A 14,847-nucleotide genomic window follows, 5' to 3' on the forward strand; every position below is an offset into this window, starting at 1 on the left:
AGGAGGCTGAGGTGGAAGGATCACTTGAGTCCAGAAGGTTGAGGCTGCAGTGAGTCATGATCATATCACTGCATTCCAGCCTGGGAGACAGAGGGAGACCTTGTCTAAAAAATAGAATAAAATGAAAAATAAAATAATAAAAAAACAGGTGCTTAGTACTCCATCATGTAATACTGAACCCTACGTTACCTAAAAACCTATGTTGAACACAGGTCATTAATTGTTCACTATTATAAATAGTCTATAATGAACATTCATGCTTTTCTGTTGCTTTTTAAATAGCACAGCAATCTGGATTGTTCTGGAGACTTTGGGACATGATTATTTAATGCCTAGTTCATGACAGAAACAGAATAGATAGGTGTCCTACCAGTGCAACAGAGGAAACACCATTTGGAATAACCAATTGAAGGGAGAGTTCTGGAACACCTGGGAATGGGGATTTAAGCTTGGGTAGACCAACCAAAACATGTATCTGTATATATACAGATGTATGTATGGAAATACCAAAAAGAAAAAAAAATTGAAGAGATAAACATCAAACTTTTAGCCATGGTGACTCTGGGATAGAAAATTGGGATTGGGGGAGGAACAAGAAGAGAAGAGGAACTTTGAGGTTTTTTTCCATTATCTTCTTATTTTTTGAATTCTTAACTATAAGAATATATTCATATGTAACTTGTGTAATACTTAAGCACAACACACTTGAGAGAATGATTTGGTTCCTCATGGATGGGAGGCCTGATTTGTCAGCAGTTACTCATCTTTTACTTTTTTAGCCAGCCCTGGTATTGCTGGGCACATTGTGGATAATGGATGAGCGTCCCTGGAGATGGTATATTTTGGTAAAGAAGTTCTAACGTGCATTTATTTGATGGGCCTTAATAATTTGTTCTCTTCTCAGAGTATTAGACATGACTCTTCTGCATCCATGGTCTTTGACATAGAAGATGGGAGTGGTGGAAACAGACAGTCTAGGGCCAGGATCCTGAAGGTTTCATTGTTTTAAGTGCTGATTTAGAGAAAGTTTCTCTGTGAAACATGCACACCTGGTCCCTGGGCCAATAGATAATGAGATTGTTCTTTTTTCCTTCAGGCCGTACACCTGGTCCCTGGCTCCAAGCGGAGGCAGTCGGGCAGAGCTCTGATGACATCAAAGGCAGAAATTCTCAGGTAACACAAGCCTCATGTCTCTGAATGTAAAACCAGGAATTCTCCTCAGGGGGCACAGAAATGGTAAGGGTATGCTTTCTCCTTAACAGCTTTATATTTTTCCTCACACTCCTTTTCCTCAGGGAAAGCCATTTGGTGGACCTTTTTTCAAGCCAGAATGAAACACTCACCATTTCAAAATCTGAAGTGTGACAAAAGGGGGCTTCCCTGGAATCACCACTACATATAGAAGCAAGTTTAGCAACTCTGACATTCTGCAACAATCATGCCAATCACTTCCCATTCTTCCTTGGTTATGATGGCCTGTGAGAAAAACTGAATAATATGTATAAAACATAATTCAGTATTCTCTCTCATCTGTAGAATACATGGTTTCTTTTAGCACACTTGGAGTTTTTTTCTCCCACCAATGTTATAATTGATTTTGGCCAAATTTAGTCACAATTCAAGTACTAGTACCCACAAGAAATGAACAGAACTAGAAGGCAAGCCAGACAGCTGCTTTTGTGATAAGACAGTCCTTGAAGAAACACCTTTAGTCTCACCCAGGGCATCTTGAACAGAAGTATTTCCTAACCTGGACACATTTCCCTGCACATGACAGGGTCTCATCTTTAAAAGCCCTTTGTTTCTTCGAAAACATGTATTCAGTCAAACAATAGTCTCCCCATTTCTGAATACTATGTGACAGACTACAGAGTCACTTGCAGTTAAACCAGGCAATTCTGCAACTGTGTGGAACATCAAGGAAAGTGACCTGAGAAGGAAGAGGCTAGGTTCCTGGAAGCTAGGATGAGTTCCTCAGAGGAAAAAGTACATCCTCTAGCAGATAAGTATCCCCCTTTTCTAACCACAGCTGATGCGAGAATTGCAGTAACGATTCTTAGACGATCACAGGTTCAAAACTGTGTGTATGATTGTAGTTAAGGAAGAAGTATATATACATAGGAAAAAAGACAGGAAGAATATACACAATATTGTTAACAGGTAGAGAGAATTCTGAGAAGATGGCAGAGGAGAAAGCACCAGGAATCTGTGGACAACAATTGCATTGGCAGAATCTGTCTGATGTAATTTGTCTCAGTATTTTGGAACTCTGGGATTCATTAAAGGCTTGAAACTTCCATGGGAAAGCTTGGACAGTAAATTGTGCTCTTAGTACAATAGTAACTACTCATCCTCCACCCCCCACCCCATGGCAGGCAACTGGGCACGTGTTCCTGGAGCAGCTTGCGCACAGCTTGCAGGAGCCAAGGTGGGCACACACACAAAAAAACCCTGTCCTCCAGATACTGGGGAATCTGTTCTCTGATTGCTTATTGCTGCTTCTGATCACAGAGGTACAAATAAAGAGATGGGCAGCCATTGTTGCACCTCCTCTTATTGTTGTAAATCCCTTTCCCTCTGGCTGAAGTGGCCTCCTGGGGATTTCAAGGGCTGGTGGCCATTTTGTTCCTCCTGTCCTTGCTCTTTTTTTTCCCCATTTGGGAGCCAAACATTAAAGATGAACATTCAAAGGCTACTACATATATGATGAAAATTAGAAAGTGACCACATATGCCCAGGGAAAGGCACAGGCTCAGAAAAGACCAAGAAGACCTTAAGATTACACCTCAGGCTGATTCTTAGCATAGAGACAGCCTACAACAATCAAAAAAATAAAATGAACAAAAACAATAAGAAAAACCAGCAAACCCTGGGGGAGAGAGAGAATTGGTATCTAGAGTTACCACATATTAGATTAAAATGTAGAGTTTTCAACAACAAAAATCACATCATACAAAGAAACAGGAGAGTATGGCCCATTCAAAGGAAGAAAAAAAAACAAATCAATAGAGACTGCTCTTAAAAAAGACCTGATGGGAGATCTACTAGACAAAGACTTTAAAACAACTGTCTTAAAGATGCTCAAAGAACTAAAGGAAAATGTGGAGAAAGTCAAGAAAAGGATGTATGAACAAAATGGAAGTATCAATAAAGAGGAAAAAAACATTTTCTGGAGCTGAAAAATACAACAAATGAAATGAAAAATTTACTAGAGGGAATAAAAGGCAGACTTGAGCAGGCAGATGAAAGAATCAACAAACTTGAAGATAGGACAACTGAAATTATTGAGTCAGAAGAACAGAAAGAAAAAAAATTAAAAGTGAACAAAGCCTAAGAGACCTGTGGGAGCCCATCTAGCAGATTAACAGGCTTATTGTGGGAGTTCTAGAAGGAGAAAGGAAAGAAAAAGGGTAAAAAAGACTCTCTGAAGAAATAATAGCTCAAAACTCCCCAAATTTGATGAAAGGCATGAATATAAACATCCAAAACGCTCAGTAAAGTAAGATGAACTAAAAAACTACACCAAAGAAACACTATAATCAAATTTTCAAAAGGCAAAGAGAAAATCTTGAAAACAGCAAGAGAGAAGTGACTCATCACATACAAGGGATCCTCAGTAAGATTATCAGTAAATTTATCATCCAAACTTTGAAGGCCAGAAGGTGGTGAGCCCATATATTCCAAGTGCTAAAAGAAAAAAACTGTCAAGCCGTAATTTTCTACCTGGCAAAACCATTCTTAAAAAGTGAGGGAGAAATTAAGATATTCACAGATAAACAAAAGCTGAGGGAGTTTGTTACCACTAGACCTGCCCTGCAAGAATACTCAAGGGAGTCCTAAAGGGTCAAATGAAAGGACACGAAACAGTAACTTGAAGCTGTAGGAAGAAACAGTGACCTCACTAAAGGTAAGTATATGGCCAATTATAAAATCTAATATTATTGTAACAACAGTTTGTAACTATACTTTTTGTTTTCTACATGATTTAAAAGACAAAACATTTTAAAATTTTTTAGTTTAAAAGCTAGTGTTATTGTAACTTTGGTTTGTAACTATATATTTAGGGTTATACATAATTTAAGAGACTAGTGTATTTAAAAGACTTATTAATTTATGTTTTGGGGCACACAATATATAAAGATGTAATTTGTTCACATCAACAACTAAAAGGAGTGGTGATGGAGCTGTAAAAAAGCAGATATTTTGTATGTTATTGAATCTAAGCTACTATAAAATCAAATTATAGTCTTATAACTTTAGGATGTTAAGTGTAATCCCTATGGGCTATGGCCTGAATGTTTGTGTCCTTCAAAATTCATATGCCAAAACCTAATCCCTAATGTGACAGTATTAAAAGGTTGGGCCTTTGGGAAGGTGATAAACCATGAGGGCAGAGCCCTCATGAATGAGATTAGTGCCCTTATAAAATAGGCTTAAGGGAGCTTGTTCATCCCTTTCACCATGTGAGGATGCAGTTTGAAGGCACCATCTAGCAGACAGCGAGCCCTCACAAGACACCATATCTGTTGGTGCCTTGATCTTGGACTTCCCAGCCTCTACAAATTTAAGAAATAAATTTCTGCTGTTTTCATGAATTACTCAGTGTAAGATGCTTTGTTATAGCAGCCTGAAAAGGCTAAGACACCATGGTAACCACACAGAAAATAGCTATAGAATATATACAAAAGGAAATGAGAAACAAATTTAAACATTTCACTACAAAAAAAGTCAACTAAACAGAAAAGAAAGGGTATGAGGTACAAAAAAGCTATATAGAAAACAAGTAGCAAAATGACAGAGTAAATCCCTCCTTGTCAGTAATTGCTTCAAATGTAAATGGATTCAACTTTCCAATCAAAAGACAGAGATTGGCAGAATGGATTTTTAAAAATCTGATCCAACAGTATGCTGTTTACAAGAGACTCAGTTTAGCTATAAAGACAAATAGGTTGAAAGTGAAAGGATGGAAAGAGATATTCCTACTGTGATCAAAAGAGAGCAGGGGTGGCTCTACTAACATCAGGCAAAATAGACATTAAATCAAAAAGTTTACAAGAAACAAAAAGGACATTATATGTTAATACAAGGTTCAATAGAGCAAGAAGACATAACAATTACAGCTATTAGTTCACCTAATAACAGACCATCAAAATGCATGAAAGTGAGAAATAGACCTATAATAATAGCTGAAGAATCAAATATCCTACTCCTAATAATGGGTGAAACAACCAGACAGGAGATAAGGAAAGAAATAGAGAACACAAAAAAGCTGTATATAACAGACATATACAGTACAGTCTACCCAACAACAGCAGTATATACATTCTTCTTAAATGCACGTGAGACATTTTCCAGGAGAGACCATTTGTTAGGCCACAAATTAAGTGTCTTAAATGATTTTAAAAGATAGATATCAGGCCAGGCATGGTGGCTCATGCCTGTAATCCTGGCACTTTGAGAGGCCTAGGTGGGTGGATCACCTGAGGTCAGGAGTTCCAGATCAGCCTGGAACATGGTGAAAACCCATCTCTACTAAAATACAAAAAATACCCGGGCATGGTGGTGGGCACGTGTAGTCCCAGCTACTTGGGAGGCTGAGGTGGGAGAATCACTTGAACCCAGGAGGCAGAGGTTGCAGTAAGCCAAGACCGTGCCATTGCACTCTAGCCTGGGCAACAAGAGTGAAACTCCATCTCAAAAAAAAAAAAAAAAGATAGATATCAGACAAAATATCTTTCCTAGCACAGTGGAATAAAATTATAAATCTAGAACAGAAGTAAAACTGGAAAATTCACAAATTTGTAGAAATTAAGCACTACACTCTTAAACAACCAATGGATCAAAGAATAAATCAGAAAGGAAACTATAAAACACTTGGAGATTAATTGAAATGAACATACAACATACCAAAATTTATGGAACACTGAAAGCAGTGCTAAGAGGGAGATTTATAGCTATAAATTGTTACATTAAAAAACAAGAAAGTTATCAAATCAGCAACCTAATTTTACAATGTAAAGAGCTAGAAAAAGAAGAACAAACTAAACCTAAAGCTAGCAAGAAGGAAGGAAATGAAGAAAATTAAAACAGAGATCAATGAAATAGAGAACAGAAAAACAATACAGAAAATCAACAGAACCAAAAGTTGGTTATTGAAAAGATTAACAAAACTGACAAACCTTTAGTTAGATAGACTAAGGAAAAAACAGAGAAGACTCAAACTGCTAAAATCAGAAATGAAAGTGGATACATTACTACTAATCCAACTGAAATAAAAAGGATTATAAGAGAGTATTATAAATACTTTTATGCCAAAAAGTTGGATAACCTAGATGAAATGGACACATTTCTAAAAACACAAAACCTACCAAGACCAAATCACAATGAAATAGAAAATCTGGCTGGGCATGGTGGCTTACACATGTAATCACAGCTCTTTGGGAGGTTAAGGTGGGAGAATTGCTTGAGGCCAGGAGTCTGAGCCAGCCTAGACAACATAGCGAACCCTGTCTCTACAAAAAAATTTTTAAATTAGCCAGATATGGTGGTGCGTGGCTGTAGTCTAGCTACTTGGGAGACTGAGGTGAGAAGATTGCTTGAACCCAGGAGTTTGAGGCTGCAGTGAGCTATGGATTGCACCACTGCACTACACCCTGGGTGACAGAGTGAAACCCTGTCTCAAAAAAAAAAAAGAAAAAGAAGATAGAGAGTAGAAGGATGGTTACAAACTAGTGGGGGAGTGGAGTTGGGGATGGTTACTTGGTATAAAAAATAGTTAGAATAAATAAGACCTACTATTTGATAGCACAACAGGGTGACTATAGTCAACAATAATTTAACTGTGCAGTTTAAAATAACTCAAAGAGTATAACTGGATTGTCTGTAACCCAAAGATAAATGCTTGAGGGGATGGATACCCGATTTTCCTTGATGTGATGATCACTCATTGTATACCTGTATCAAAACATCTCGTGTACCCCATAAATATATACACCTACTATGTACCCACAAAAAAAAAGAAATAGAAAATCTGAATAGACTTATAACTAGTAAGGACATTTAACCATTAATCAAATATCTCCCAAAAAAGAAGAGCTCTGGGCTTCATGGCTTCACTGGTGAATTCTGCCAAACGTTCAAAGAACTAACCCAATCCCTCTAAAAGCTTTCCAAAAAACTGAAGAGGAGGGAACACTTTTTATCTATTCTATGAGACCAGCATTATCCTGATACCAAAGCCAGCAAAGACACAAGAAAACTGTAGACCAATATCCCTTATAAACACTGATGCAGAAATTCTCAACAAAATACTAGCAAATCAAATCCAGTAGTATATTAAAAGGATTATATACCATGACCAAGTAGGATTTATTCCTGCATGGCAAAGATTATTCAATATATAAAAATCAGTTAATGCAATATATTGCATTAATAGGATGAAGGGAAAAAAACACATGATCATCTCAATTGATGCAGAAAAAGCATTTGACAAAATTGAACACCTTTTCATGATAAAAAAAATTCTCAATAAACTAGGAATAGAAGGAAACTCCCTTAACATAATAAAAGCCATATATGAAAAATCTACAGTGAACATGCCCAATGGTGAAAGACTGAAAGCTTTTGCTTTAAGATCAGGAACAAGGCAAGGATGCCTGCTTTCATCGCTTCTATTCAACATAGTACTGGAAGTCTATCCAGAGCAGTTGGGCAAGAAAAAGAAATAAAAGGCATCCAAATTGGAAAGCAAGAAGTAAAATTATCTCTGTTTGCAGATGATATGTTGTTATATGTAGAAAATCCTAAAGATTCCACCAAAAAAAAGCTGTTAGAAATAATTCAGCAAAGTAGCAGGATACAAAGTCAACACACAAAAATATGGTTGTATTTCTACACACTAACAATGAGCAATCTGTAACGAAAATTACAGAAAGAATTCCATTTATGATAGCATAGAAAAGAATGAAATACTTAGCAGTTAACCAAGCAGGTGAAAGACTTGCATAATGAAAACTATAAAACATGGCTGAAATAAATTAAATAAGACATAAATAAATGCAAACACATCCCATGTTCATGGGTTAGAAGACAATATTGTTAAGATGTCAATACTACCCAAAGCAATCTACAGATTCAGTGTAAACCCTACCGAAATCTCAATGACATTTTCTTCAGAAATAGAAAAACCCAGAATCCTAAAAGAAGAATCCTAAAATTCATATGGAATCTCAAGGAACTCCTTGAGATAGCCACAACAATCTTGAAAAAGAAAAATAAATCTAGGGGACTCACACGTCCTATTTCAAAACTATAATAATCAAAACAGTGTGGTACTGGTATAAAGACAGACATATAGACCAATGGGATAGAATAAAAAGCAATAAATAAATAGAATAAAAAGAAATAAACCCTTGCATGTATGGTCAAATGATTTTAACAAGGGTGCCAAGACCATTCAATAGGGAAAAGGTAGTATTTTCAACAAATGATGCTAGGAACACTGGATATCCCCACATAGAAGAATGAAGTTGGACCCCTTCTAATAACATGTACAAAAATTAACTCAAAATGAATCGAAGACCTAAATGTAGGACCCGAAACTGTAAAACTCTTAGGAGAAAACACAGGGCAAAACCTTCATGACACTGGGTTTGACAATGATTTCTTGGATATGACACTAAAGGCATAGTCAACAGAAGAAAAAATAAGCAAACTGGATTTCATGAAAATCTTTAAAATTTGCATATCAAAGACAATATAAAAAAGAACAGGCAACCCACAGAATGGGAGGAGGTATTTTCATATCGTGTATCTGATTAGAGATTAATATCCATAATATATACAGAACTTATAAAACTCAACAAGAAAACAAATAACCTAATTTAAAAATGAGCAATGGACTTGAGTAGACATTTCTCTAAAGAAGATAAACAAATGGCCAATGAGCATAGGAAAAGTTGCTCAGCATCACTAATCATTAGAGAAATAAAAATCAAAATTACAATGAGATACCACCTCATACACATCAAGATGGCTGCTATCAAAACAAAACAAAATAACAAGTGGTGGCAAAGATGTGGAGAAAATGGAACCCTTATGCACTGTTGGTGAGAATGTGAACTGGTACAGCTGCTGTGGAAAACAGTATGGCAGTTCCTCAAAATATAAAAAACAGAATTACCATATGATCTGGCACTTCCACTTCTGCGTATATACCCAAAAGAATCTAAAGCAGAGCCTGGAAGAGATATTTGTACACCCATGTTCATAGCAGCATTATTTACAATAGCTAAAATGTAGAAGCAACTTGATCCTCTTGTAGTTCATGAGCGTGATGATTGAGTATTCATGTGCATGTGTGAGATGTGCCACTCTCTGAACCTTGTTACAACCTTGGCACATTACCTGTCTGACCTGAACTTGGAAAAATAAAATAAAATGTAGAAGCAACTCAAGTATCATAGATAGATGAATGGATAAACAAAATGTGATACACGCATGTACAGTGGAATATTATCCAGCTTAAAAAGTAGGAAGTTCTAAAATATGCTTCAACATGGATGAACTTTGAGAACATTATTCTAAGTGAAATAAGCCACTCACAAAAGACAGACACCATATATGCCTCCATTTACCTAAGTACGTACGGTAGTAGAGACAGCAAGTAGACTGGTGCTTGCCAGAGATTAGAGGGAAAAAGAAAATTGAGAGGTATTGTTTAATGGGTACAGAGTCTCAGTTTTACAAGATGAAAAGAGTTAAACAAAAGTGGGTACTGATGATTGGTTGCAAAACATTATGAATGTATTTAATACCCCTAAACTATACACTTAAAAATGATTACTAGTCAGCTGGGTGTGGTGGCTCATGCCTGTAATCCCAGCACTTTGGGAGGCCAAGGCAGTCGGATCACCTGAGGTTGGGAGTTCGAGACCAGCCTGACCAACATGGAGAAACCCCATCTCTACTAAAAATACAGAATTAGCCAGGCATGGTGGCGCATATCTGTAATCCCAGCTACACGGGAGGCTGAGGCAAGAGAAGCGCTTGAACCCGTGGACGGAGGTTGCGGTGAGCTGAGATCACGCCATTGCACTCCAGCCTGGGCAACAAGAGTGAAACTCCGTCTCAAAAAAAAAAAAAAAAAGGTTACTAGTGTAAATTTTATGTTATTTATATTTTACCACAATAAAAATGGAGAAAAAATGTTAATAGGCATTCACTCTAGAAGACTATGGCTGATTTGTACTTTCTTCTTTTGGCGTTTATGCAATTTCCAAGTTTTCTACAATGATTATATTATTCCCGTGACCAGGAAAATATAGTAATAATCATAATCGTGTTCCTTCATATTCGTATGGCTCTTTACATTTTTCAGTTAGCTTGCATATGTTATATCATCTAATCCTTTTAATAACCCTGTGATGGAAGCTGGAGAGATACCTTTAATGCCATTTTTATAAAAGAGAAAACTTTCTAGAAATTTGAAGAACTTGCCCATGTCACAATGCCCAAACCTTCTGACCTCTTGTTCAGTGCTTCTTCCATAATGCCTCACTGCTTTTCCTGGCATGTTAGAATCTCCAGGGACAAGAATCCTCCTCACTACCAACGTGTCACACACTGTGCAGGATCTGGTCCCCAGCCTCACGGCAGGCATGCACCCAGATCACCTGAGTCTGGTGGTTTTGATCTCCGCCTGCAAGTCTAGTCAAAGTGGATTGTAGTCTCCTTTGGGCATTCCACAGTCAAGAAGATCTTTGTATCTCACTGGATACCATCTTAATTCATTCTCACTGCAGTGAGACACAAAACAATCGGAGAAATCACTGGGTTCTAGACATTGCAAACAATACCCCAGGGACTTTTCTTTTTTATGGCTAGAGTGGTCAGTGCATGGGGTGGTAGCCCTGGGCTGGAAGTCTGAATGCCTAAATCTGTTTCTTGCTTTTCCACTGCCTTAACTTGGGGTCTCCAGCACGTTTTTTTTATTTCTCTGAGCTTCCTGTCAAGTGAATTGCTGATGATTGGTTCTATAAATGTTTATAAGACAGTATTAGGTCCTCACATACCATCAACTACATATCCCATTTCATCTGGTTTCCACCCACAGCCCCTTGGGTAAAAATCAGCTCTTTGCATAGGCATCTCCCCAAACTTGACAGCCTTGCATGAATGAGAAGCTTCGGGGCCCAGCCTGTTTGTGGGGGTGGAGGAGGAAGGCTTTCATGTGCAAGAGTCTCCTAACTCCACCTGGTAATGTTCTGTTATGTTTCCACAGTTATCTCTAAAGACTCTTCGGTGAGAAGACAGATGAAGCGAAGGTCCCGGGGTTCCAGGTTGCAGAACAACATGTCAGATGCCACCCACCCCATGCTCAAGCTGTAATTCAGTTGGCATACAGGCTTGGAATTGAGAATTTATTTATTGTAAATATGTGATTTGCACGGGCTTTAAAGCAGTATTTTAATTGACTTTTATTTCAGTAATATTTTTTAAAACACCCCTCATTTTTCCATTTTTTACGTTGCATCTTGGCATTTGTCTGTCAGCACAGATAGAGCCCTGTCCCTCCACCTAGTGCCCACTCCATGGCTGTGAATATGCTTGCAGGCCGGCCCTTCCTAGATTCTGAACTGTTTGTAGAGAGTCCTTAGTTTGCAGGTAGCCCCAAAGTTATAAATATCTACAACGGCTTCTTATTGGCATAATTTCATATTCTCATCACACTAACTGCAAAATCAAACCAAATAATGCCTTATCAATGATGCAGCTCAGAGGAAGTAGTGTGTCCCCCACACCCAGACAGTGCCGCACAGCCTCCAGGGAACGAGATGCCATGTCTCGCTTCCATTTTGCAGTACAGGGAATTTTTTTTTTTTTTTTTTTTTTTTTTTTTGCTGCCTAATGTAATATATCACAAAGTAAAGGCAAGAGTGGGCTTGGCCCTCCGATGCCAACCACAGGGCCCCTTTTGTAACTGAATAATCCTCCAAGTAGCCAGTGCTCCTACTGTTTACAGTGTCCCTAGTGCCCAGGTCTCTGTCACTTTCCTCCTGTTCCCTCCAAGTTCCCAGTCCCATCCCAGTAGCCAGCTTTATGAGATTTTGGTATTTCTTCCCTACAGATTAAAAACATACCCAACTCATCATTATGCTAAACTACCAATTGTATCTCAGAGGTCTCCCCTTCTGCCCTTGCTTCGAGTGTGGACTTCCATGGAAAATATGACATGAAAAAGTATAGAACGAAACATCGTGTGAAATACCTGCCGCAAATACCTAGTGCCTCACTGCCCCCATCTTAGGATCCTTGGAGCCACCCGTCAGGCAAAATCTAGCTCCCTTCTGAGCTAAAGGAGAACCTTGCCTGACAACTCCACATTCATTCCCTTGTGGTGGGCACCTGTCTGTGGGGAGATGTGTGCAAGCTCAGCCACTCTGAATATGGAAAAGGTCAGGCCGGGCTGGTCCTGCTCTTCACTCCCTCTTCTTGATCCTGTAGGGAGTGGAAGTGTGTTTTTGCTTGCTGTCTGACCCCTGATGTTCCCCATCGTTGGTCGGGGAAGACTGTGACAGAGGAAGGAGAAAAAATAGAAGGAAACAGAATGATCCCTGGGCTGTGCTCAAAATAGCTGCCCTTTAAAGGAAATCAGGCAGGGAGGGGAGGGAAACCAGCGAAAAAGAAATTTGCTTTGCAACAACCCACGCACACATTCACCCCTGAAGTATGTCGTGTCCAGACCAAGCCATCCAGAAAGGCAGCCGGTCAGGAGGGTGTGGGCAAACATGACTGCATCTGCCTCACTGTTGTCTGGAGTAAAGACTCAGGTGGTGTCCCGCAGCAGTGCTGTGCTTTCTCATTCCAGATGGAAGCAAGTGAGCCAGGGTCAAATTCCCTTCTCCAGGGGAATGAATCAAGCCCAAACTGTAACAGCTAAATAAGTAGAAGTTTTTGCAGGTCATCAGCTCTGGGCATAACTAATTTGTTTTATTGGTTCTGGAAGATTTCCAAAAAGCCAGAATTTATTATTATAACAGTATCCACTCCACTGCCCTCACAGTTGTGTAAAATAATTATAGAAGTTTTAATGATCCTGATTAAGAAGACCCTAGACAAAGGCAATTCCACCTTCAGAGTAGACTGCCTGCCCTAATGAGGTGTTTAGACATTCGTGTCCCCTATGGCTGGGATGGAAATTAAAATAACACCATTTAAGGACAGAGCGGGCCAGGAGCAGTGGCTCATGCATGTAATCCCAGCATGAGAGGCTGAGGTGGGTGGATTACTTGAGGTTAGGAGTTCAAGACCAGCCTGGCCAACATGGTGAAACCCTGTCTACTCAAATACAAAAAGTTAGCCAGGCGTGGTGGCTCACACCTGTAATCCCAGCAACTTGGGAGGTTCAGGTACAAGAATTGCTCGAACCTTGGAGGTGGAGGTTGCAGTGAGCTGAGATGGCGCCACTGCACTCTAGCCTGGGCAACAGAGCGAGACCCTAACTCAAAAAAAAAAAAGGACAGAGGGGAGGAAGGAGCAGAAACCAAAAATGGCAATTAGGGAGAAATCTCAGGAATGTGGCGTCCCATCTCCCCTTGAGATCTATCACTGAATTCACAACCCTTCGAGCTCATGCTGGTGCACTGAGTCCCTTGGGCGCTGTAAAGGTTTAACCCCTTGACTGTAAACTCAGACTTAGAGACATCTGAGTCACACAGTCCCCGCCATTGTCACATATTCTCACTGACACTGCAGTCTGTGACTCCTCCAATGTATCACATGTATTTTATATTTATTGATGTCTCCCTCCGCAGATTCATTTCTTTGTACTTAATAAACTTTAGTAAGTGGAAATGCTTTCAGTCGTTTCCTTGTTAAAACCCATCAGTGGTCACCAGTATCAATCTAAACCAAACATTTTTAAGGATCAGGAGAAGTTGAAGTTCTAAGAATGATAGAAAAAAAATAGATATTTACACGGATACAGTGCTTGCTGTAACATAGTGTGTTAGAAACAGGGCCTTTCTTTCTTGAGCTAACTAGCCTAATTGGTATTTGGAAAAAACAAGCAAGAAAAAAAAATTTCTCAGGTGCATTTTTTAAAAAGTAGATAACACTATATTTATTCAGTTTGATTAACACAGAATGGGCAGTGTATTGCTTATAAATTCTGCTAAATTGTGTTGAAATAGAACAACCTTCCCTCTACGTGCACTTAGTCCCCACTCCCAACTCAGCAAACCCCTCAAAAAAACCTCCTGTAGGAACAGAATCATCTTGAATCCTCCTGTAGTGTTTTAAGGTGGACCTTTGGGAACAGGGTTCAGGGGAGGTGAGATTTACCTGCTAGGCAAGCTATCTCAGAGCTCGTGCTTAGAAGGCAAACCAGGATCTGAATCTCCATTTTGCCTCTTAAAAGTTGCCTCTTACAATCTGTGCCTCAGCTTCCTCATTTGTCAAAAGGGGACATAAATATGTATCCGAGTGTATATTGGTGAAGATTCAATGATGGTGAAGATACACATGGGCAAGCCCTCAACCCTTGGATCACAACGGAGCCAGTGATGCACACCCTGCACCCCGGGGAGCAGCCAGTTTGCTGATTCCATGCTTGGGCACAAACAGGGCTCTGCTGGCTGCATCCCAGGCACTTCATTCAGTATTTGCTGAGCTGCTCAGACCACACTTCACTAACTCTGCTGCTGGATAACAATGAGGAGCAGTCATTAAAATTCATAGATGTTCCTGAAATAAATCTCATCTAGAAACTAATTTCAAAGCTGGTTACTACACACTTTGCATCAGAATTAGTTAAGGGGCCGTTTTATTGCTCTCTTATTGGTGGAG

At 39.1% G+C, this 14,847-nt stretch overlaps 1 protein-coding gene and 1 non-coding gene across 3 annotated transcripts in view; both read left to right on the top strand.

Moving 5' to 3' along the window:
- Positions 1 to 13,854, top strand: part of WIPF3 (WAS/WASL interacting protein family member 3) — a 112,077-nt gene extending 98,223 nt beyond the window's left edge. For both annotated transcript variants that reach the window (XM_034963860.2, XM_034963861.2), the window contains exons 8-9: positions 1,097 to 1,173; positions 11,282 to 13,854. In XM_034963860.2, the coding sequence (XP_034819751.2) occupies positions 1,097 to 1,173; positions 11,282 to 11,305 (101 nt within the window). In that variant the 3' untranslated portion in view covers positions 11,306 to 13,854. The remainder of the gene's footprint in view (positions 1 to 1,096; positions 1,174 to 11,281) is intronic.
- Positions 9,311 to 9,415, top strand: LOC112440593 (small nucleolar RNA U13). The gene has a single exon (XR_003028619.1). It is a non-coding gene; the product is annotated as a small nucleolar RNA U13 (small nucleolar RNA).
- Positions 13,855 to 14,847: the final 993 nt, after the last annotated feature.

This window comes from Pan paniscus, chromosome 6 (assembly GCF_029289425.2).
Source record: "Pan paniscus chromosome 6, NHGRI_mPanPan1-v2.0_pri, whole genome shotgun sequence".
Taxonomy (NCBI): Eukaryota; Metazoa; Chordata; class Mammalia; order Primates; family Hominidae; genus Pan; species Pan paniscus.